The sequence below is a fragment of the Mustela nivalis genome (genome assembly GCF_964662115.1).
Source record: "Mustela nivalis genome assembly, chromosome: 6".
Lineage (NCBI taxonomy): Eukaryota > Metazoa > Chordata > Mammalia > Carnivora > Mustelidae > Mustela > Mustela nivalis.
Window position 1 is genome coordinate 114,600,917 of NC_139025.1, and position 25,149 is coordinate 114,626,065.

Below are 25,149 nucleotides of genomic sequence, written 5' to 3' on the forward strand. Positions count from 1 at the left end.
CTTTAAATAAAAAATAAATAAAATCAATGTCCCAGAAAAATCAGGCTAAGGAATGCTGCGGTAAAACTTCACATAAAGCAGAGTGCTTCTGACAAATCCTCCCTCCTAGGTATCTCTAATGTGTTAATCTGAACTGTGATATATAGGATTTGCTGAGAAGAGGCCCACCTGTAAATGTGAGTACAAATGAATGTCTATTCATGCAGAGATTGCAGACGAGGGGTGGGGAAGTCTGGTGAGGGGCAGCCTTGAGTCAAAGGATGGTCACTGCTCCATGTTGTGCCCCACCCCTAGGAAGGACAGAAAATGTAGGCCCCTGGGGCTAGTTCCTTACGTCCAAGTCCCCTCCTCACCCTCCCAACCCTGGGCAAAAGTCTTTCCCTCACTTCTCTAATTCCCTAAGAATTATGGGGGAAACATTAAATACGAACAACTTGTGAAGGAATTGGCAACAAAGGTAAAGTTTGAGAGAGACATTAGGAGTGAGAAAGAGGAGTAACAGACAACAAGGATTGGGAAGGCTAAAGAGGGAAGACTAAGGTAAATACAGTGAGGAATCTGAGTAGCATTTCTAAATCTTCACTCCACTCCCATGGAATCCAAGCACAACAGGGCACTGAAGAAGGACAGGCAAAGGGCAGAATTACCTGGGTCATCTCCCGGATGGACATCACACTATCCAGAGCTTTCTGAAGTCGTTCATAATTCTTCTTCTGTGGGGAATCAATGGGAAGAGAAGACCCAGATGAAGAAAAGTGAAGGAGTGTAAGATGTGATGAAAAGGGAGGGCAAGATTTACACAAAAAGTCCAGGCCCCAGGGAAAGAGTATATGTCATGCAAAGAACACAGATTTAATGTCACATGCTAGTTCTCTTTTACCAGCTGGAAGTAATAGGGGAAGAGGGGAAGTTACTTAACCGCTTAGAATCTCAGTATCCCTGTACGTAAATGAAGAGAAAAATTCCCACTACACTCACAAAGACGTTCTAAGGACTAAATAACATATGTAAAGAATCTATATAGTGCCTGATACATAGCAAGAAGGGTAACAGTGAGGCCCTCTGCTGGGTACTTGTGATGGTTAACTCTGTCAGTGGTTAATCGAGTAGATCTGACTGGGTCATGGAATGCCTGAACATTTGGTCACACATTACTCCTGGTGTGTCAGTGAGGGTGTCTCTAGATGAGATTAATCACTGTATCAGCAGACTGAATAAAGCAGATTGCCGGCCCTCATTTGGGTGGGCCTCACACAATCAGTTGAAGGTCTGAGGAGAACAAAAAGGCTGAGGAAGTGGGAACTCTCCCTGCCTGACTGCTGAAGCTAGGACACTCACTGGTCTTTTCCTACCTTTGAACTGGAATTGAAAAACCTGCTCTTTCTGGATCTCAAGACTGCCGGCTTTTGGACTGGAATTTACACCATGGGTTCTCCTAGGTCTTCAGCTTGCCAACTGCAGATCCTGGGACTTCTCAACCTTCATGACCACATGAGCCACTTCTTTCTAATAAATCTCTTTCTATATATATCTCCCATTGGTCCTGTTTCTATGGAGAACCCTAATACAGTACTTTACATATATTCTCATTTTTATAATAAGCTGCAAGGTAGATATTATCCCCCTTTCACAGATAAGAAAATCAAGGTTCAGAAAGGTTAAGTAACTTTTCTTACACCATTCAGCTAGGAACAGTAGAACCTCAAATGGAATCCAGGTCTGTCTGGCTCCAAAGTCAATATTCTTCACTAGTAAAACCCAGTGATGTTAATTCTTCTCTACTCCTTCTAACAAACTCGTTATTTATTCACTAAAATAGCTAAAGCTTGGAGTTTAAGAGTTCCCAAGAACCAATGTTCCCCTTCTTCTGTCCCACAATCCAAGCTGTTATATACACTAGAATGAGAGCCGTAGACTTCCACCACCTCTTCTCATTTCTATTCCTTAGCCCTGACTTTCTTCCCATGCAACGATACCTTGGGGTTAAAGGCCAGAGTCTTGGGATCAGTGGGGTCCACCACAGAGGGATAAGGCTCAAAGATGATGCTCTTTCTAGGGGATTCCAAAGCTGCCCTACACATGGCCACCAGCAGATCCACCACCTTAGGGGAAAAGAGAGAAAGAGGGCAAAAGCTAAAGGATCTCCCAGAGCTGGGGAGTCACACAATATCCAGCATAGGTCCACCTTTTGGAGGCTCTCAGCACTTCTCCCTGCTGTTCCTTTTAAAAGCAAACATGCTTATGGTTTCTTCATTAGAAAATACAGGCTACTTATAAAAATTCAAGTAACAGGGGCAATTGGATGGCTCAGTCATTAAGCGCCTGCCTTCAACGCAGGTCATATCCCAGGGAACTCAAATCAACTCCCACGTCAGGCTCCCTGCTCCACAGGAAGCCTGCTTCTCCCTCTCCCACTCCCACTGCTTATGTTCCCTCTCTCGCTATCTTTCTCTCTGTTAAATAAATAAATAAAATCTTTAAAAAATAAACAATTAAAAAGTTCAAATAATGGTGAATTAAAAAGTGACTAAAGAAAAGATAAAAATCATCCTCTACCCCCAAACAAAGCTCATGCATCACAGGTACTACTGTGAAGTCTGATGTCTATCCTCTCAGATTGTCCTTCCTGTGGAAATAGTTTATTAAATAGGAAAATGAGAAAGAAAGAACTACACTACACTTACTGTTGCATTTTCTTTTTTATATATCATGTTCTACCCATAAGTAACAGCCATAGAGTATTTCCACTGTAAGGACATACCATGGTTTCTTTAACAGAACCCCATAGATGGAACTGTATCCATGTGGGGTTTTTTTTCACTATTATAAACAAGAGTATTGTGAGCATCCTTACACATGGAAGCATTTCCAGAGGTTAAACTGCAAGGAGTGAAACTGCTAGGTTGCCTGGTCTTTCTTGATGCCAGTTCCCCAGAAGCTCTCTCTCATACCTCTCATACCTCTGTTCCTTTCATACCTCTGCTCCAGTGGCGACCTCCTCTGCAGCTCCAGACATGACTCCCAGCGTGTAGAAGGAGAAAACACACAGCTCACGAGTACAGACAGCTGGCTAGATGGACATATTAAACAGAGAGTAATGACAGCAGGGTATGCAGTAAGAAGGTGTTATAGAGAGAAAGACGAATCTGACCTCAGAGAACTCTAGAATGAGGTAGGAATTTGGGGCCCTCTACGTCATAAGAAAAAACTATAAACTAGTCTTAATTAAAATGCTTTATGTATAAGTTTGAGAGTTAATGCTGTCTCCTCTATGAAGCCTTCCATGACTTCCCTAGGTAGTTAGATGCTCTCTCTTGTGAGTTTCCACAACACTGCTCACGTCTCCTCCCCATAGTTATAGTGTAGAGTCTGTCCACCCACTTAGACTTGGGAGTCCTTGAGAATAGTGTCATATGCAATCATCTTTATCAACACTTAATCCCTATTTTTAAATATTGGGTGGGGGTTTGCCTTCAAAAACATTCATGTATCCTCACTTTCCAAACAGGATTGCTGAATTTGTTTTCTGAGAAAAATAATTATTTCTAGAGTCTCAGGGAGAATGGACAGAATTCTACCTTTACCACAGACCCGGGAAGAAAGGAAGAAAGGAGAGATGAGGAGCTAAGGGTCCAAGGAACAGGGTCACAGATTAGGGTATATACCTTGAGCATGGATCCATTCTGGAAGACATGCTGCTCATCACACACCACACAGTACTCATTCAACGTTGGAATCCTCTGTTCTGCATACTTCATGATCTGGGCAGAGAAGAGACTGTATCAAGTCTCTTGGAAGTACAGGTATAGATATGGGAAATCATTTGAGCTTCTTTCCAGCTATACTCCCTACTCCCAGCCCTGTGCCTAAGCCGGAATCTACAATTATTTATTATAGTAAACACAGGACCAGCCATGGCAGAAGATCTGAGTTAAAATCCTACCCACCTCTACCACTTAATGACAGATACAACTTTGGGCAAATCAGTTAACCTGAGCCTTATTTTCCTCATTTATAAATGGGGTATTATTCTCCCCAAAGAAGAATGGATATTAATGAAATAATTTCATTAAAGTATTTTATAAACATTAACAAGTACTAACCAAACTATTAACCTTAGTTGTAGTTAATTATATATTGTCCCTCAGAGATAAGTGAGTATTCAGTCCACGATTACATGGTAGGGGGCCTTAGAAGCCATTTCAACTACCCAGAACAATCAGCCTGTTCACTGGTCAAAAACATAGACACAATTCCATTGGGAAAAGAGCACAAATTCAGAGCCATTTCGCAATACTCTTAAAAATAATTTTTTTTAAGTTAACATACAGTGTTTTACTAGTTTCAGGGGTAGAATTTAGTGATTCATCAGTTGCATATAACACCCAGTGCTCATTACTAGAGAAATTTTTAAAACACTCTGTCTAGGGGCACCTGGCTGGCTCCGTCAGTGGACCATACAACTTTTGATCTCGAGACCATGAGCTCAACCCCACAGTGGCTGTAGAGCTTACTTAAAAACATAAACAAAACCTAAAAACAACAACAATGAAGTAAAACCACACTCTGTCTTAACATGACTCTACCAGGTACCAGGTTTTGTGTGAATCAAGTTGTTCCCATTTCATATACTTTTGGGATGGTAAAGGGACATGCAAGGGCTTTTATTCACTGAGATGTACTGAATGCCCACTATGTACCTACTATGTACCCAATGTGGTGAATGGTCTCCTTGACTATGCAATAACTTAAAAGATTATTGGTCTCCTTGACTATGCAATAACATAAAAGATTATTCTTCTCAGACCCTCAACACTGACAAGGAAGATGTGGCATGTATACAAATTAATTACAACTCAAAGCAGGATAGGGTATGTGACACACAGGTTCGATACAAAATAAAAATCATCTTAAGAGGTCAATGAGAGGAGAGATCACTCCCACCTAATATGGTTGGAGTAATGGAGAAGAATTTTATGGCGCAGGTAGCAACGAGCCTTGACTGCAACAGGCTGATTTAGGGAGGAAGGTCAGTGGAGGGAATGATGTGAACAACGGTAAAAGAGATGCAAAAGTGAAAGAAAGCATGTCCAGGGAATAAAGAGATATGATAAATGACCCAGCAGTAGCTGAGCAATGAAAGAGGTATAGGGAAAACTGAAGACCACTTGAGTGAGGATTTGGGGATCACAAGGAAATCAGTGCCAATCCCTTTCATATCTTGACACCTATGCACTTATAATTTGCAGTGCATCATTTGCACTTGATTGGACATGATCTGTTAGCATCTTCCCAATAATGCCATCAGCCTCTTGAGGATGGGGACTATGCCTTCTTTTCTCCTATCCACACAATGTGAGTACAGTTCTGGGAGCAGAGCAACTCAGGAAATATTTGTTAATTGAATGAGGAGCTGGGAGATGTTAGGGGATCAGATGTGTCAGACAACAAGGGAAGGGCTTAGGAATGAAGCTTTGTACTCAATTACCTGGACAAGGAATCCATATTCCAGAGTGGGGATGTTCTTGCAGTGACCACTGACCTAACGAGAATAGAAAGACGGACATCATGAGCCTTCCATGATGCTGGTGCCAAGCGAGACCTCACATTCATCATCTAGGATTCTCCTGAAGTAGCTACACCTAGCTCCGATGAGCCTAAATAATCCCAAAGCTGGAGAGAAGACCTTTAGACATTTTTGCCAAAGGCTTCTGAAAAGGGCTCACCCATCTTTAACCTTCTTCAAGGTAGGTGGATAGATTAATACAGCAGCTGATGACCAAGTCCTAACCACAGCCAAATAAAATCATACATGACATCTTGGGATGCCCAAGCTCAGACTCCCTGCTTCATGGCCTACTATTAGAGAAGCTGGCCAGTTTAGAGATGTCTTCAGCTATTAAAAAATGTGTTCTATTCTACCCATTCATGGTACATGTCCAAGTTTGACTTAGGATCCCTGAAAAACCATATTCCCACCTCATTTTGAGATGTTATACTCTCATATTTCCATTCCCACCCTTCTGGCACCCAAGTCAAACCGTCCCCAGCCCATGTACCAAAGGAGAGGTCCGTGCTGGGGGAGGGAGGCCCACGTGCTGGGGGCACAGGAGACCTGCCTGGGGGCTGGGAGGGTAGCCAAACACCTCCACTTTGGGGTTCTTCATGGTGCAGGAGATGGAACGGTTCATGAGGCGCCCAACTCGTAGCTCTGGTACACCCAGTTTGCCCTTCAGCATGGAGTCCTGTATGATAGGGAAACTGGGAGACCTGGAGAGAAAGCAAAAGAGAAGTGATGAAACTGGGGATACAGAATGAGCCTCAGAAGAACATTGGAGGTAAGTGAGTACTAGGTTTGCATGGGTGAAGTGACTTAAGCCAAAGAAGAACTACCTGAGGAAAGTTCCATTGGATCTTAAACACATTTAAAACAAGTAGGTCGCAAATCTGAACTGATTTTTATGTCATTATTTTGTGTTCTTCAGATTGGAACATGGAGAACAGGCAGAGGCAAAGTCTTAGTCAATCTCTATGGCATCTGGGCCAGGTATGGAATGATCCCTTGGATAGGATGCCTGTTTCACTCTTCCATATATATATATATATATATATATATATATATATATATATATGTGTGTGTGTGTGTGTGTGTGTGTGTGTGCGCGCGCGCGCACGCGTGTGTGTGTGGTGATACAAATGATTAAGTGCTAAATACTGTACTAAGCAAGAAGTAGTTGCAACCCAAAGAGCCTAATGTCTATCTGTCAATAATAGTGCCTGGGAAGCTATAAATCTGGGTTTATATTAGCCTTTGTGAAAATCAGAGACCCAAGGGGCACAAACTGAAGGCGTGGGGACAGAGAACAAGACAATTATTTCTAAAACCTAGATAATAAATCAGTGTACCCTCTCATGAGAAAAAAAATTGATGCCTGTTCTCAGATTCTACCTTCTTAGGAGAAAGAGTAATGGATAAGGTTCAAAGAAAGAAAAGACAGAAAAAATTAGCATACAATTCTTCAAATATATACCATCAGCTAGGTATTACATTTTACATAAAGGACAAGGTATGGGGGCACCTCGGGCCCAGTCAGTGGGTTAAAGCCTCTGCCTTCGGCTCGGGTCATGATCTCAGGGTCCTGGGATGGAGCCCCGCATCGGGCTCTTTGCTCAGCGGGGAGCCTGCTTCCCCCTCTCTCTCTGTCTGCCTCTCTGCCTACTTGTGATCTCTGTCTGTCAAATAAATTTAAAAAAAAATTAAGAAAAAAAAGGACAAGGTATGAATACTGGTGATAGAAGTACAAGAATAAAGACACCTGGGGACACGACTGTGTGGGTGTATTGTTAAAGATGCAGAATTTAGAGGACCTCGGGAGAAAGCAAAATAAGTAAGTTTAGGTAATCAAGAAAGTGGGGTGGGAGCTCAGACAAGACCAAGGGCATCAGAGATGATCTGCTCCTGGAGGAGCACTTACTTGGGGATGGGCGAGAAGATGCTGAGGCCAGCTCGGAACTTCTTGATGGTACCACTTGCCTTGAACCAACTGTGCCTCTTTTCCTGCTGGGTCTTCAAGAAATCATTGCTGAGATGTTTCCATTGTTGGGAAGTGAACATACCCAGGATCCTAAGGAATCAAAGAGAACAGGCTTACAAAAACTCAGGCAGGGGAGTAGGTCAAGGAATAGATCTATGAAAAGCAATTAATCTAAAATTCAGACCCAGGGGCTGTAAAGCTAGTTGTGGTGAGGAAATGTTTCTGAAGACCCCCGATAATAACCTTAGCACATGGAAATGTGCTGTCCTAAAGTATCTCTTTACCTTAGAAGGTAAATATCCACTCCCATTACCTGGTCTCATGGACCAGAACAATTCTGAGATGAATTGCCTTTAATGGAAGATCTCAAAGGTGAGCCTTCAATGGCCATGAACCTGCGAATTTATTGCCAAGAATGACTATACTGACAATGGAACAGAAGTAGTGGGATGACCTGAGTACCAGCAAATAAAAGGAGTAGGGACATGAAGGGTATTGACATTGTTAGGCAAAAAATTATATCCCCAAACTTATGGCTTCCAACTGGAGCTGGGCCCTCAGCTAGTTCTGTCAGTTCTTTCACTTGTCTTTGATCAGTCCTCTCTGGCTTTACTCTACGCTATTATCGTAAATCCTTACCGCCTTCTCTAAGCTTTTAACTTCACTTACAGCTGATAACCTCCTACTTCTTAACGGAGAAAAACTGAAGCCATCAGTTACCCTCTCCCTTAATTTTACAACCCTACTATTAAAATTTATTTCCATTTCCATTCTACCTTGATTCCTCCATTCTCTGGAGACAAGGTGACCCTTCTCTTAATTCCTCTATTTGTTCACTAGATCTCAACTCCTTCTTGCCTCTTACGGGACCTTCATCCATCAATCATCCCCCTTTCCTGTCAGTTCCTTTCCCAAAGTCCACACAAAATTTCAAGTTTCTGCCCCTCAGTCTAGTTAGACCTCCCCTTGCCCCTTCTATCCTCATCCAAGTATCTGAGTCCACACTTACTGTTTCTACTTTGTTGCTAACCACTCACTTCTCAACTCAATTGCAGTCCAGTTTCTATCTTTGCAACTCCATTACAATTGCTCTTACCTTGATGTTAAATCCAACAAAAACTCTTAAGTTCTCCTCTTATTTATCCTTTATCCTTTCTGGCATCTTGCCCTCCTTGTAGAAACTCCCCCCCTTGCCTTCTGCAACACAATTCGCTTCCTATTCTTCTCCAACTTCTCTGACCTATCTTCAATGTTCTGTCTCTGCCCACTCATTTTCTTGGGTACTTTGTCTGGATGTCAAAGGATGTTTTGCCGTTGATCTATATTCTTTTCATTTTATCATGTTTTCCCTTAGCAATCTCATACTCTCCACCAGTTGTAATCTCCACCCATTCACTGAATTTATTTTCAACCTTAACTTCTGTGACATATCTATGTACTAAGTACAACCACTTGAATATCCCAAGGTTACCTTTACTTTTTTTTTTTCAAGTAGGTTCCATCCCCAGCATGGAGCCCAATGTGGGGCTTAAACTCATGACCCTGAGATCAAGACTTGTGCCAAGACCAAGAAGTGGACTTAACTGATTGAGTCACACAGGAAGCCCCCCCACCCAAGGTTATCTTAAAACAACATGTTTAAAATGGAAGTAATTGGAGCGCCTGGGTGGCTCAGTCATTAAGCATCTGCCTTTGGCTCAGGTCATAAGCCCAGGGTCCTGGAATTGAGCCCCGCATCAGGCTCCCTGCTCTGCAGGAAGCCTGGTTCTCCCTCTCCCACTCTCCCTGCTTGTGTTCCCTCTCTTGTTGTGTGTGTGTGTGTGTGTCTCTCTCTCCGTGTCAAATAAATAAATAAATAAATAAAATCTTTAAAATGGAACTAATTATCTATAGTCATCCCATAAAACTGTTCCTCTTCTTACATCCCTATTAAATTTGGTGGTATTACAATTTCCCCAGACATCTAGGCTGGAAGCCTAAGAGTAATGTTCCACTATTCTGTGGTTCTTATGACCACATATAACATAGCCAAATCAGTCTTCAAGTCTTATTGATTTTATACTTCACAAATCTCTCTAGTCCACCTTTCATCTCTATTCTCATACTCTCTCATTATTCTCTCACTTGGCTCAGGCCCCTCATCATCTCATGTCTGGACTTCTTCAAAGGCCTCCTAATAAACTAGTTCTGGTCTCTTGTCTCACCCGCTCCTACCTATTTTACATAGCGCTACAGGAATCATTTCTCTAAAATGAAGTCTGGACACATTCTTTCATTGCTTAAAACCCTTCCAATGCTCCTGCTGCCTACAAAATAAAAGCCCAAGATCCTCTCTGATTTGGACCCCTTCCTACTTCTCTGGCTTCAGTTCCCACCACTCTCCCCCTATATTTTACTAGCAATATTTAACTACTAGACCTTCCTACACACAGGCTGCTTCACCTGACTGTGTCCTTGAAAACGTTATTCACTCTCAGAGTCTGTCTGCATGGGAAACTCTTATCCATCCTTGAAAACATGAATCATCTCCCTTTCATTCATTCACTCAAAGCCCTCCACCCACCACCAAACTGAGTCACCCCTTCCTCTATATTCTTTCTAAATCCTACATGTTCACTTGTATTAGAACATGTATCCACTAGACTATTCACAGAGGGTAGAATCTTTAATTCACTTAATTTTCCTTATACACCAAATATTAGCAAGACACTCAACACATTCCACAAACTAAAACTGTCTGAGCTCCGAGAGCCCCACTCTGAGAAAACCACAAGAGAAAACATGAAGAGCATGACCCCATTTCTAGGGTTGTACCTATCCTAAAATGGTAAGTACTGATGAGCCCCACCTCACCTCCAGGAAGTCTCAAGGCCAGACACCCCAGAACCAGAGGGTCTCCCACCTAATCATAAATTTGGCCTCCCAAATTTATTTAGTCTTTTTCGGGCACATCTCAGAAAGATATTTTTGGGAGGAAGCATTCCATCCAAAGGTCTGCCTGTCCATCCATATATCCATCTCTTCCCCTCATATGTTCATAACCAGAAAGATCAAAGTTCTTACTTTTTCAACTGAAGACCCAGCCCAAATCCTTCTTTATTCGATGGCTGGAAAACCTCAATTGATGGTTCTGCAAAGAGGAAAAAAAAGCTCCTAGTATGTATGTCTCCATTTCCCTGGGAGTCCAAAGCCCCAGTTCAGTTGACGAGCGTCCTCAGATTCCAAGATTACTCTAACCAATCGTGATGGAGAAGGCAAGCATCTGAGGCAGAGGGCAGATTCTGGGAGCTTTTTGACCAATTCCAAATCACTTCACTTCTATGAGGAAGGTGAAGGAAACGGAAAGAATAAATAATATCTGGGGACCAGAGAAAACAATTTCATTAACCAAGAAGGCTTTAGGGGATGGCTATCAGGTGACAGGAAATGAAGGCACCAGTGACAGGAAACTGAAAAGCCCCTACCAACGGCCAGCAAATTATACCCAAGGACCTTATTCCTAGCTTTTCTGTGTGGCTCAGTTAACTTAGGACTCTGGATTAGACCACACTCGAAGCACCTACTTGGCCAAACTCACAGCCTTTACCTGGTCCATCGAGGTACTGGGAGAGAGAAAAGCGTAGCCGCAACACAATAGGTTCTGTTCGGAGGACCTTCCAGGCTGTAGAGACTTCCTCCTAGAAGAGTAGGTGAAACAGGTTTCAGTTCAGCAACAGAGAGGAATGGACTTGGAAGTTTTCCCTATATGACACACACATGCACATGACAGTACACACCACTGTCTGCTGATGGTCTAGGAAAGACAGGGATGAAGAATATGTGCTCCAAATGCAGCACTCAGGAACAAGACTCCTGGCCTACATGACAAAATCCACAAGTCCAGCTAGACATGTTGTTGGCAGGTACTAGCACCACTTACATCGAGGAAGCTGATGTTGATGTGGAGGTCAATGTCCACGTCATCGATAGTTCCATATTCTCTACAGAGATATAGGGAAGACTCATTAAGGGGGAAAGAAGGGAACAGAGACTGAGGTGGATGGAGAACTGAGCCTGGGGCCAGGGGAGAGGGAAGAGTGGAAGGTAGCTCTGCATCCAGACTTAGCTACAGCCTCAAGCCACTTACACGATCAGGGCTTCCTCTAGGCCAGAAGCCCTTCTGACCTCAAAGGTCAAACTATCAGCTTAGAGGGAGTCTAGGATGAGAGGAAACTTCTAAGAAAAATGGCTATACTTCCTTTATCACTGCTGTCAGCTAAGCTTAAGTATTCTGAGCATGACTCTTGTTTATCACTATGTATCACTAAGCTCATAATTTATCCATGTCCACAGACCACCCTTCAGACCATTAAAAGAAAAAAACCTCTAGCCTTCTACAGCTCAGAAAGAAGTGGCTTGCTCCTGAAGTGGAGTCCCACCTGATGGATACAGAGTTCTCACTGTAGATCTCCTTCACGGCTTCAATGTCTGCATCAAGCTGGGGGTGTCGATACAGGTCAGCTGCACAGCTCCCCTGAATCAACAGCAAAGACAGTGGGGAGGTTTGAGGGGAAGGGAAAGAGAGAAGCAAAATAAAAAAAACATGAACACCAGGACAAGAAATCAAACGGCAACAGTACATGTAAGCAAAAGGTTGCTTCTGTGACGGGGCTCTTGATGGTGGCCCTAGACACCCACCACTGGCACACAAGTCTCCCACCATCTCCACTCTATGAACTTTCAGTGGACCAAATGCAGACCTTGCTCAAGTCTTAAGTCTGCACCTTTTCCTCTGACCTTGACTAAGGGATACTTAGCTATCCTTTGTATGAGAACTCAAGACAGGGTGAAGAGCACAGAATTTAACTCAGATGGTACTGTGTGAAGAGTCCAACATTCCTCCTCAGGACTGTGCCCTGGGTAGAGATAGTATGAAGCAATCACTGGCAGGATAATCTTTTAAAAATTTGACCCTAATGAATGAAATGACACCCACTAGCTAGTAAAGGAAGAGTCAAAAACTAATTATTTCCAACCAAAAACAAACGGGTAGCTTCCACATACAAAGGATGTAGTTTACTCTCGGAAAGGCAGGAGTCCCAGACAAGAGCAAGGATATGAGATCAGCTCTGATAAGACAATGCTCAGAGCACACCAACATTGTACTGCATCCTCCTCTTACCTCTGCTGCAGAATAATCTCTCACTACTTGCTGTATTCAGAGAAGCACACATTTGGACTACCGAGCATGGTTTTTAGGGGCTGTAATCTCACCTGAACTCCATAGAGAAATTCCTCTGATTCATTATCTCCCTCCGAATCATCATCATTCCAGAACTGGCCTTTGATGTCCTAGTGATGAAAAATAAGGATACAACCTTGTTGGATCCCTATCATCCCATGGAATAAAGTGGTGATAGGAAACAGATTCCCACAAGGAATGGGAGGTCCCTTGGGACAGAATAACTGAGGACCTATTTCCTTTACTCCCTTCACCTCACCCTTTAGGAACACCTGCCTCTTCCTGGATCTGGTTATATCCATGGCCTACCTCTGATTTGTGAGGGATGAAAGAAAACAGGGGATTTTGGCCTTCTTCTTGAGTGTAAGTATGATTGAGGCTCTGGTAGCCAGCAGAGGAGGGATGCAGACTTCAAAATCAATGCTGATTCCTAGGCGTATCTAGATCCTAGTGTAAGCTGGCCTCTTCTAGGATCATTACTGCAAAACAGCTACCACACATAGTTAAGCTCTCCTCTTATCATTCCCTTTCTATCCCTTATTTAACTCTCTCCTTCCTTCCCAAGAAAATCTACTGTACCCACCCCCAAGTAATATGGTCTCCACGCTCCTTCTCCCTTTAACTTCAGATAACCGCTCTACGCTTCAAAAGGGTAGAAGGGAAAATGCCAGGAAAAGGGGAGGTTTGCACTTTGTACCATCTATCCCCTGGATGATCAGTTGGGAGAGGTGGGCAGTCAGTTCTCACCATTGGGTCAGTGGGTCACACACACTCCCAGGTCAGTGCTAGGCAGCACCCCTCCATACCACCAGCTGAACCCAGGCCAACGGGATGGGCATTTAGGAGGCCACAGAGGGAGACAAGGGAGGGGGTGATGTCAGGGGCTGACTGGAGATCTGCTGGGGATGTCAGGCTCTGCTGTAGTGGTGGTAACAAGTCACTGTCCTGTGGAAAGTAGACAACAATTGGTTTCATCACCACTTAACAGCTAGATGGTATTTACACAGGCACACATGTTTATGGATACACTTTTATTAGACATATTACAGACACTTGCACATAAAGACATGCTTGCATGCATGTACACACACTTGTACACATAGTTCTTTAAAGATAAATGAACCGTGAAAGCACTATACAAACATAAGACACTATTATTCCATTTGAGTTCAAGAGTTGGGATTAGAGCAAGTCCCTGCTCTAGATCATAATGCTGAATCAACCCCTAAAGCCAAAAGTGATGGTGGCATGACCAGATGATACGTTACTCTGTCTAGTCAATTCATTTAGAAACATTCTCCATAGTACCAACCCTCATCAGAATCAGATTCTTTTGGTAATCTTTACCCCTAGTTATTTACTCAAATTGAATTATCATGTCTTATTAAATATCAGTATCACTAGAAGCCTTTATATGACAATCATAGCTAACTTAAAAAGTCAACACTGAACACCTCCAGCAGACAAGGTTCTAGTTGTCATGAGGAAAATAGTAGCCTGTATTAATCCTAAAACCTACTCCCCAAATGAAAATACAATAATGATGCCAATAAGGTCAGAAACACTAACCCCTAGCCATTTCACAAAATTAGCAACCACTATCTAGGAGGCGCCTGGGTGGCTCGGTAGGTTAAGCCTCTGCCTTCGGCTCAGGTCATGATCTCAGGGTCCTGGGATCAAGCCCCACATCGGGCTCTCTGCTCAGCGGGGAGTCTGCTCCCCACCCCACCCGCCACCTGTCTCAGCCTACTTGTGATCTCTCTCTCAAATAAACACATAAAATCTTAAAAAAAAAAAAAAAAAGAACCACTATCTAGGGGTGCCTGGGTGGCTCAGTGGGTAAAACCTCTGCCTTTGGCTCAGGTCATGATCCCAGGGTCCTGGGATCAAGCCCTGCATCGGGCTCTCTGCTGGGCAGGGAGCCTGCTTCCCCCCTCTCTCTGCTGCCTCTCTGCCTACTTGTGCGCATGCCCCCCTCCCCGTCAAATAAATAAATAAAATCTTAAAAAAAAAAAAAGAACCACTATCTAGGCCTTTCTGGCTCTGCCCACCAATTCCAACCTTAAACAGAGGTGTTCTTAGTCTCTAATATGGTCCTACTGAACCTTACATTTATAAATCTAAGTGGGGTCTATGGATCTGTAACATCAGCATCACCTGGGAACTTATTTAAAATTTAAATCATCAGTTGGGGTGCCTGGGTAGCTCAGTGGGTTAAGCCTCGCATCAGGCTCTCTGCTCAGTAGGGAGCCTGCTTCCCCCTCTCTCTCTGCCTGCCTCTCTGCCTACTTGTGATTTCTCTCTGTCAAATAAATAAATAAAAATCTTTAAAATAAAAAATAAAATTTAAATCATCAAACCCCAGACCTACTGAATCAGAAACTCCAAAATGGGGTCCAGTAATCTGTGTTTTAACAAACCTCCATATTAATACTGATGCATGATAAAAAATCTCAGAACCATTGTTCTAAAACCTTGTGTGCTCCAAGGGCCTGTGGTCTGTTCCCCAGTTACCAACTCAAGCCTGGTAACTGACCCAGGATGGGGATATATGGCACAAAGCCAGGCCAAATTCCATAGTTGTCCTCGAGCTGATAGCAGTGCCTGACTCATCAAAAACAAAATGCAAAGGGAAATTGAAATTCAAGTTCTTAGAGATGAAATGACCTGATATGTGAGATTTACTTGTAAATACTACTCCAGCCCAAAAGGGGGTGTGGGGTGTGGGGGGGACAGTGAAATAAATATGGCAAATATTAAAGATCAGTCTGAATGATGGGTTCATGAGAGTTTCTTTTACACTTGTGTACAGCTGGAAAATTCTCTAGCAAGTTAAAAAAAATAAAACAAAACAAAACAAAAAAAAACATAGGCTACTCTTTTACTTTTTCAGGGGCCCTAAAAAGTCAACTCTAAATGTGAACAGGAAAATCATCCCAGAAATTCCACAAGTGCCTACTTGCTATTCTCCAAACATATCAAGTATATTTCCACCACAAAGCCTTTGTCCCTGCTGTTGTCTCTTCTTGGAATGCCTTTCAGGTATCTATACGGCTTGCTCCTTACTTTCCGATTTCTGCTCAAAGGTCATCTTTGACCATCCTCTATAAAACAGCAAAACCTCAACACACACATACACACACACACTAGCACTTTCCATCCCCCAACCTGATTTATAGTTTCCCACAGCACCATGCTCTGACATACAAAATGTTTTATTTATCTCCCAGCAGAATATAAGCTCTGTTGTGGCAGAAGCTTTGACTCTTCACTATGTTGTCGGTCCCTCAACTCTTACTGAATGAATAAATGAATGAATGAAAGGTCTGCTAGATACCTAAACCAAAAGGGAGATACATACAAGAACTTCAATGTGTCTGCACATAGACAAAATCATACAAAAATGATTTTAAAAAGCAAGACTCCATTCACCTTCAAGAGCAGCTGAGAACCAAAATTATGAAGATCTGAGGGCTGAGCCGGGTTTGTGAGATTTGAAAATAAACAGTCAGGTGCTGATCTGGATGATCACAGAGGAAGAAAGAGGGAGGCACTAATGTCCAGCTTGGGCTGTCTTGGGCTGGGTGGTAGGATGTTGGCAGCGTGGGCCAGAAGTACCAACTTTCTCAAGGTCTTTGTCACCGTAGAAGTCAAGAAAAACTTAGCCTCTCTCCAAGGGCTGTTGCTGCTTGGTTTCTGCTGTTATCACAAGGAGAAAAAGGCAGTTCAGAGGGAATTTTTCTTGTCCAGGGAAGAAACAATTCAGAGACTACCATCTTTTCCAAACCGGGCTGTTTCAGTGAAAGAGACTCCCGTCTTCTACTCTCAATGCCCATTCCTCTGGAGGTAGAGGATGGGTTTAAAGAGTGGAAAAAGGGAAGTGGTGGGTCATGAAATTTACGGAATCACAGACATCTGAAAGAGGAGTATCTCAATGCTTTCATGTTATACATAGAATACTCATGTGTAGGAAGGCCAAGCAAGTTGCTTAGCATTGGTATAGTGGAATTGGGACTTAAGCACGTTTGACAGGTCCTAATTACATCCTTCTCTTGTAATGTGATTATTACTAATTAAAGGAGTGTCTAATTAAGCAAGAAAGACCTATCCGATTTACCTCAATGAGGTGAAGGAGGGAACCTTTCAAGAGAAGCTGGACCAAATATACACTGTGTGAAGAGTACCCAAACAAGGGTGTTGCTCAGCTCAATGTTAAGTCTGGACGACCGCAGCTAACACAGAAGGCTTTAGGGACTGGTATGGGAATAGGCCAAATGTAAGTAAGTCTTAAGTCTGGATCATAAAGGTCCTTCCCTAGGTCCACAGGCACATCTCAGTGTGACAACTTTTCGTCTAGCCAAAAAAGCCTCCGATCCCAACGTTGAACGCTGGGTTTCACTCCCAGCTCTTTAGTCCCCGGAAAGGGGGTTATACTCCACTCTACACCGAGCGTTCCTTTCTCAGAAAGATTAAGCCACTGAACAAAGAGTGCGGGGGAGAACCCGCGGGTGGCGGGGGGGGGGGGGATTCTCAAAGGCTGGCGCTTCTGCCGTACACCCGGTGGAGGGAGAAGACAAGGTTAGCCCCCAAAAGACTGACTGCCACCCGCGCTTCCAGGGCAGGCCCTAAGGCCTCCCTGGGGGGAGCACTCATAGCTCTTCTCCGGAGACCCCAAAGATACCCAACACCTGCCTCCCGGGGAAGAAGCTCTGTGCTCGATCGGTGTCACCAGCTGCCTGGCCTTGAGCGAAGCCTGTCAAGCCTAGGAGGGCCCCTCAGAGCCACCCGGTCCAAGCCCCTTACTTCATCCACCCCGGCCGAGGCGGGGCGGGCCCCGCACCCTTCCCGCGGCCCGGCCGCCCCGCCCCGTCCCCGTGGCGGCCGCCCCACAGGCCGGCCTCGCGAGTACTCACGGCGACCCCGGGCCGCGTGCGGCCGCCGCTGAGGGGACGAGCGGCCCGGGACGCCCCGCGGGGGCGGAGCGGCAGGCCAAGGGGCGGGGGCCGGGCCGGGCGGGCGAGGTCGCGCACCCCCACGCCTCGTCGTTCCGTCACGGGCGCGCAGAGCTACTCTGCGCACGCTCGCGCGGCGACACCGTCGTCACGTGACCGGCGTCTGACCAATCGCCATGCGGCCTGTTTCTGGGCGCGCCACCGCCCCGGACGCCAGGCTTCCGACGCTTGCGCGGTGCTCGCTGGTTGGGAGGGGTGCGGCGCGGAGGGAGGTGGTACCTGCGCCGCGGGTTGGGTTGGGTGAGTGGAAAAATGAGGGACTCTGGGGGTGCGAGGAGAGCCTTCTGAAAGAGACTCTCGGCATTTGGCGCCCCGTGTGGTTGGGAGGAATGAGTAGGAAAGACAGTCCCGTCTGCCTCGCAGCGTTGAAGGCTGGGCTGCTGGTATTGAAGGCTTCCTGAGACCCTGCGGGTTCCAAAAATCTCTGGTGTGCATGGGGGTCGGTGGGTGTCAGACACCTCGAGGTCTTTTCTTAAGGTTAACTCATTTGCTCCCCTGGTAGCTGTGGCGTGCCGGAAAGCACTCTTTGTATTCAAACAATCTGGGTTCAGAGCTTGGTTTCAGCACTTACCGACTGTTCAGCCTCAAACCACGACTTTCACTTTCTGAGCCTTAGTTTTCTCATCTGTAGAGTGGGGGCAATAATAACTTTTAATGGCGTTGTTGTGGTGAGGGTGAAGTAAGATAATAGCTCGAACCTTACGAAATTGCCCTTTTGTAGGCTGTGAAGAGTCGAATACCTGCAATGTCATGCGGTTCAACGTAATACATATAAGAACCTGCGACTAGAAAGTAGTCCGTAAAGGGAAGCCATTATTGTGGCTGTTGCCATTATTAATCTCAGACATGGGCAGATGTCCCTTCATCCTTAGAATTGGGTGTCAGGGCTTCCATACACCTCTTTTCCATCAGCACTAATGGGGAAAGTCATATCTTAGATCTGCTGTCCTTCCTCGTACCCTCTTTTTTTAGCTGGATACAGCACGCTCAAGGAAGGCTTTGCCCTGAGTCATATAGGCATGTCATATCTGTCCCTCCTGAGCAGCACTGCAGTCAGGTTTTTCCTGGTGACATTTTTAACATTTGGATATCCTCAGCATCTCCTTTCTAATTCCCTCCTTTTGATGCCTCCCATCCCAGTCTTTTCACCTTGGTCTCAGCCTGGACCACAACACTGTCTTAGTATCAGTTCGTTACACCCATTGCTCATAATAACTGAAAAAAGCAAGCGATATAAAAGAACGAGACTTACAGCCTTAGTCTCAATGTAGCTGTTGGGGAAGGAGTTGACTCTGTTCCCTAAAACAATTCCCCAGCAGGGGCCCCATAACAGCTTTTAAAAGCCATGGATGCCCGGCAGTGTTTGAACACCAGCACCTTCGTAAGCAGAAGGGGTCTGTCCCCTTGAGTAAAATGTCAAAATCCAGTATTTCACAATATTCCAGGATTTCCCCTCTTCACCCCTTCCCATTTCATGCCACCAGATCTTCTACTCATTATGAATTACATTAATCTCAACTGTCTCGTGGCTTATCATTATCTTCCTTGCTTCAATTCTTTTCCTATCCAGTCCAGATCCTATTGTCAGTTATATCAAATTTTATTAATATGCTTGCCCTTAAGATCGCAATCTTGGGTCATTCCAGCCATTTACCTTCTCTCCTGTCCCATCCTAAACCAGGATAAGGGAAATCACCCAGTCCTGCAGAACCGCACTTGTGGGTGGACACTGTTTTGAGTTAGTCCAGCCCATAAGCCCTATTCTTTGGAAATTAAATTTTCTATATTCGCCCTCCAGATCTGTGGGCCCCAAGGCCATTCCTGTTTTGTGTGACTCCTGGCACTGCGGTTGCAGTTTTTTGAACTATGAGTGGATTTCTAATCCAAGCTGTGCTCAGTGAATGTTCTCTCCTGGGGATTTTGGATTAGAGGTGAGAGATTATAATGCTGACTGAACTAGTTTCTTGAACAGAAGGGATAAAAACTCGGGAGCTATGGTGCAGCTACCTCCCAGCTACTATGAGGAATGAGAGATGGAGAAAGACTACTGCACGAAGAGAATGAACCATCTAGAGGCAGAGACCAGAAATGGGGGGGATTGGTCTCTGGTTACCAAAAGTTTCCCAGGCCCTTTGTGAGGCCCTCTGAACTTACGGTTTCTGAGTGACATTTATCTAGAATAAATCTTTTAAGCTAACTTAACTTGTACCCAAGGCAGAGCTGGGTACAAATTCAGTCTCTTCAGTTGGGCCCATAGTGTACTCAGCAGTCCTTATACATGGCAGCTTCCGCCCACCATCCCCCATTCTGCTTCACAGGAAAAAATGAAGCCCAGGGGGAAGAAACTGCCTTAGTTTCCAGGCCCCTCCAAGCATCTGACTCTCCCGCCCCTTCTTTCTTGGACAAGAGAGATCTCCCTTCAATCCAAAATTAATCCTTTCACTGTGATGTGTATTTCATTCCCTTTTGTCTCTTCAGGAGCTTTGCTCCTTCACTATGCCTCTCCTTCATGGATATTGAACTTTTTCCTCTCTCCTATTTTTGATTTCAGCACATAAACTTGATCAACTAGCCCAACCTAAAAAAAAAAAATCCAATTTTAATCCCACACGCCACTGACTGTTGCACATTTTTTTCTTGCCTTCAACAAGCTTCTAGGGAGTAGTGTGACTCCATTTCCACTTCCTCACTTCTCATGCACTCTTTTAAATCTAATGCTTAAATCTAGTGACCTCTTCCCAAAATCTCTACTGAACATACTCTCACTGAAGTTGCAAATGACTTCTGACCTGAAAAATCCACTGGAAATGTTCAGGGTTAGCTTAGTTGACCACTTGATGTCATTTAGCTTTGCTGGTCACTCTGACCATGTACCCCTTTTCTCTCCTACCTCCTGTGGGCTACATAATTCCAGTTTCTTCCAACACTCACTACATACTACAGCATCCTTCATGGGCTCCTTTTGTGTCATTCACTATTTAAATAAGAAAACAGGGCATCTGGCTGGTCAGGCAGCAGGGCATGTGACTCTTGATCTCTGGGTTGTAAGTTCAAGCCCTACATTGGCTGTAGAGATTACTTAAAAATAAAAATCTTCCCCAAAAATGAGAAAACAGTTTAACCCACACCAATTTCTCATCTCCTCCCTCTTCCCAGTGATCTCCACAGCACCGACCCAAAGCAGACCTTGGTAATTCGGAGTTTCTCAGAATCTGATTCTCCTTTTTCTTACAAGTCTTGGTGGTAAGCAGAGCCTACGTTCTATGGCAGACATTGAAAAGGTTGACAGCTAAGACAGAGGCGTGTGACCTAGGCCTGGTCAAGTAGCCCGCGGAAATGGAGATTGTGGAGTTAATGCTTCAGAGAAATTGTGGAGAATTATTCTGCCAGCAGGCACAGCAGGGTCAGCACTCTCCCATACTTGGGGACTGAGGTGGTATTGGTACTGGTGGTGATGACATCAAGCACCCACTGATGATGAAATCCACAGTATTCTCACTGTCTGTTTCTGACATATGACTTTGGCTTTTGTTCTGGTAGCCTGGCCTCCCATTGTTCCCACTCATTTCCCAGCCTTGCATGCCCTGCTTGGCAATACTGTGACCCACCCAGTGCCCTTTCAACAAAAGGCTTTTCTGTTTAAATCATCCTGTGTGGTACCCTGCCTGAAGGTGACTAGGACTCCAGATGTATATCTCCCTCATTTGTGAATTTCAAGTTGCCTTTCGGATAAGTTACCTTTTAGACAACTCCATTTGTACATCTCACAGGCAAACACATCTTGTTGTCAGTCTACATCTCTTCCATGTTCCTAACCTCATAAATAGAAACTATGACTTGTTCAGCCTGAACCTTGAGAGAGAAGCATCCTAGACTTCTCCCACCCTCATTTAAACGAAACCAATTTTATCTTGTAAACATCTTACATTTCACCTCTGATTTTACAGCTTAAATTTTACATTTCACAGCTTAAATCAATCTTTCTTTTATACTCCTATCTTTCTCACTGAAACAATTGCACTGTCCTCCTGTCTAGACCCTCTATTCCAGTATCTACTCCTCTGGTCTGTTCTCCACCTGGATATCCAGTGGAATCTTTTTAAAACACAAATCCGATCATGTCACTCCTCTATTAAAGCCCTTCAATGGCTCCTCCCTGCCCTCATGATAAAACTCTCACTGCTCCTTCAGGGGCATCTTAAACTCCAGCCAGGTCAAATCACACATTCTTACAGACCCTGCAGGACATATCTTTACACTTCATAAGTCCTCAATGGGTCTGAGAGTCACAAAGCCACCTCCACCCCCTACCCCTTTCATCTCACAGAGGTGGATACATGACCCATTAGGCCAGGCAGGGGACTCCATCGCCCTGCCCTAAGTGATTAGTTTAGGCCTGAGTTTGTGATCTTAGTAGAGCCAATTGGTTTTCTCTTCAAAGCTCTCTCATTTTTAAGGCTATGGTGCTAGGAGGATATGAGATTGAAGCTGCTGACATCCGACTCTCTCTGTCACATGGAGAAAGTGTGTCTGTGGCAGGAAAGAGAATGGGACCAAGGTACAAAGAGAAACAGAGCCCTGAGAGATGAAATGAGGGTTAGCTGATAACATTTAATTGAGCCCTAGAATTCAGCCCTGCCTAAAGTCAGTTCCTTCTTGCAGGTTTGTATTGGTTTCTATCACCTGTCATCCAACGAGTTCTAATACAAAAATGGAATGGGATGTGCAGACTGTAGAATGGTACAACCTACAAGAAATGGGGACAGTGGCGATCTGACAGTCCTTGGCTGAGAAGTTGGAAATCCCTGTTATGTGATAGCAGATTAGCTGGCTAAATGATCTTCTATTTTATCTCAGATTTGGGTCATGTATCCATCCTAGATGGAGATCTCAGGGACACACTGGAAACATGTCTGGATGTTGAAATGTGCTGACCTCTTAACATTTTCATTAAGGTCCTGCAGTTCAGCTCACTTCCATGCTGGCAGAACCAGAATTATACCCGGCTTTGTTCAGAGTTGCCCTTTCTGCCTGTGGCCAGCAAGCTAGACTGCCAAGGGTCATCACACATCTTACAGATTGTAAAATCCAGATCCTCTTCCTCAAGCATAAGTAAGTGAAAACAAAGGCATAAATACGGGACATACAACAGGAGATACTGGAGCTTATGGCCTGAGAAATTCCAGAGAAAAAGTCTGATCCTCCATGCCACACCTGAATGCATCTTTTTTTTCTCCCAAATTAAAAATAATATGTATTTATTTCACTTAGAATTCAGACAGTGCTGGGGATTCTGGTGCCTGGGGATATTGGCTGTGAATGCTGTGGGAAAATGTAGGATATATAGGTCACAAACCTCATGTGCCGTCTTGAACTTAAATCCCCACCTATGCAAGATAGCCCCTTCACTTCCTCCTCTGTAGTGGAAATGCCACATGGTGGGCCGTGGAATCTAGCTTCCCAAGCAGTCACCTGGAGGCAAATGATGGAACTCTGAAGTACAGTGGAGGTAGCTCTCTGGGGGATGCACCTTGGTCAGTGGGAAACAGGAAATGAAGGGGAGAACAGATGGCTAAATTCTCTCTCAATTCTCAGTTCTCCTCAAAGTGGTTTCTCCTTGCAAGCACCATGTGCTTAGCAAACAACACTGTCATGTGACCTGTTCTCTCCTCATGGCTTACGTGAAGATGTCACCAACACAGTAACGCATTGTCTTGCATTGCTTTACATCTTTCCTGACTCTTGTCTCTCCTCCCTGTCACCACCCTGGGCTTCCCTCTCCCCAGGCGGTGCAAGCACCATAACCCTTGCCTCAGAAGCTGTTTCTGGAGTACTTTGGCTAAGACATGGAACCACAATCAAAGTCTCTGTCCCCACATTGAGTCCCAACAGTGAGAGAGCAAGAAGGTCCTGTGGGCACAGCAGGTTGCCTGCTCAAATGCAGAGAATCTAGCCCAGACAGCTGGCTTGCTATCAGGAGCCCAGAGCCAAGGTTGTGGGCAGAGGGGCAGGGATGGTGAGGGAAGTCAGGCCATTTCTAACCTACTCCATACGGGAAGCTGAGACTCATTTCACAGGTTGTCTTCGTGCTTCCCTGCGTTTTCTCCTGGGCACCTAATACTTACTTCCCTTGGGAAAAGTCAGACCCAGGCTTGCAGCCTGCCATGCCTTCTGGGTCTCTGCTCTTAGGCATCTTGAAGGCAGGGTGCCAGAGCCTGGAAGTTTGAAACCTCCTCTACAGATGGTCAGGCAGTCAAAGGCTCTGATCAGCCCAGGCTGCCGGAGGGTGGAGAACATGGAGAGCAGTGTGTAGAACCAGGGCGAGGGAGAGAAAGGGTGGCTCTCCGCTCTTTCCGAGTTTGTGCTTGGCACAGATTTGGTCACCCATTTGTGGACCCCACATGGCTCATCCTGGAAGGGCAGCTACTGTGTTGGCTCTGAACTCGCTGAGCCTATGAAGTTTCTCCCTTCACTGGTTCTCTGAAAAACATAAATTGTGTGACATCATTGTATACATGTACAGGCTGTGAGGGGAGGCCCAGAGGCCAAAAACAGCCTGAGTCCCTGCCGGATTTGGCTGTGTCGTGATGCGGGCAGTTGTGGTCAGAACAGTAGAGGCCCAAAGATCACAACTGAAGCTGGAAATTATCAAGAGAGATCCTGTGACCTCTGTGTCCTTAGCATTTCTCTGGGAGGGCATTCCATGCTCCGCTGAGGCAGAGGCGAGACTGCAGGTCTGGTCAGAGCACACAGCAGATCCAGAACTGCTTCCAGTGTCACAGATCATTCATCCCATCTCAGACTAGGGCTTTTCTTCATGTGATCTCCTACATCTAAGACACCCAGGCTGTACCCAGGGAGAAAGACATTCCAGAGGCCCTGCCAATGGCTGAAGAGCCTGCCCACAGTCCCCAAGTGATACAAGTTCTCAGAGGGCCCACGAATTCAGTGTCCACAGACGAATCCTCGTAGGACTGCTTTAGTGATGTGGCCTCAGTGTAATAATAGACCATGGCCAGGGGGCCGGGATGGAGCAAGCTGCAGGTTGGCCCAAATAAGTGATTGTCCTGCTGCCTCACTCCTATCCTTTTTTTTTTTTTTTAAGATTTTATTTATTTATTTGACAGAGAGAGATCATGAGTAGGCAGAGAGGCAGGCAGAGAGAGAGAGAGAGAGAGGAGGAAGCAGGCTCCTGCTGAGCAGAGAGCCCAATGCGGGACTCGATCCCAGGACCCTGAGATCATGACCTGAGCCGAAGGCAGCGGCTTAACCCACTGAGCCACCCAGGCGCCCCTCACTCCTATCCTAAGCATCTCCTTGGGTCTGAGGCATAGGAGCCAGTACCACTCAGGGATTTTGACTATCTGGTCAGAGCTACTAG

General features: G+C 45.0%; 1 protein-coding gene across 20 annotated transcripts in view; it reads right to left on the minus strand.

The window, feature by feature from the left end:
- Positions 1 to 17,861, minus strand: part of PARP6 (poly(ADP-ribose) polymerase family member 6) — a 27,585-nt gene extending 9,724 nt beyond the window's left edge. For 4 of the 20 annotated variants that reach the window (XR_014313041.1, XR_014313042.1, XM_082735741.1 and 1 more), the window contains exons 1-15: positions 17,670 to 17,861; positions 16,189 to 16,455; positions 13,504 to 13,701; positions 12,789 to 12,866; positions 11,954 to 12,048; positions 11,455 to 11,515; positions 11,122 to 11,212; positions 10,599 to 10,665; positions 7,476 to 7,625; positions 6,060 to 6,270; positions 5,489 to 5,542; positions 3,666 to 3,761; positions 2,978 to 3,070; positions 1,977 to 2,102; positions 648 to 713 (exon numbers count right to left, since the gene is read on the minus strand). Coding sequence is in view for 15 of the 20 variants with exons in the window: in XM_082735741.1 (XP_082591867.1) it covers positions 648 to 713; positions 1,977 to 2,102; positions 2,978 to 3,070; positions 3,666 to 3,761; positions 5,489 to 5,542; positions 6,060 to 6,270; positions 7,476 to 7,625; positions 10,599 to 10,665; positions 11,122 to 11,212; positions 11,455 to 11,515; positions 11,954 to 12,048; positions 12,789 to 12,866; positions 13,504 to 13,506 (1,191 nt within the window). In the remaining 5 variants the exon portion in view is untranslated. Of the gene's footprint in view, positions 1 to 647; positions 714 to 1,976; positions 2,103 to 2,977; positions 3,071 to 3,665; positions 3,762 to 5,488; positions 5,543 to 6,059; positions 6,271 to 7,475; positions 7,626 to 10,598; positions 10,666 to 11,121; positions 11,213 to 11,454; positions 11,516 to 11,953; positions 12,049 to 12,788; positions 12,867 to 13,503; positions 13,702 to 16,188; positions 16,456 to 16,873; positions 17,011 to 17,448 lie in introns of all 20 variants that reach the window. The other 16 variants (XR_014313044.1, XR_014313045.1, XM_082735740.1 and 13 more) reach the window with 10 other exon arrangements.
- Positions 17,862 to 25,149: the final 7,288 nt, after the last annotated feature.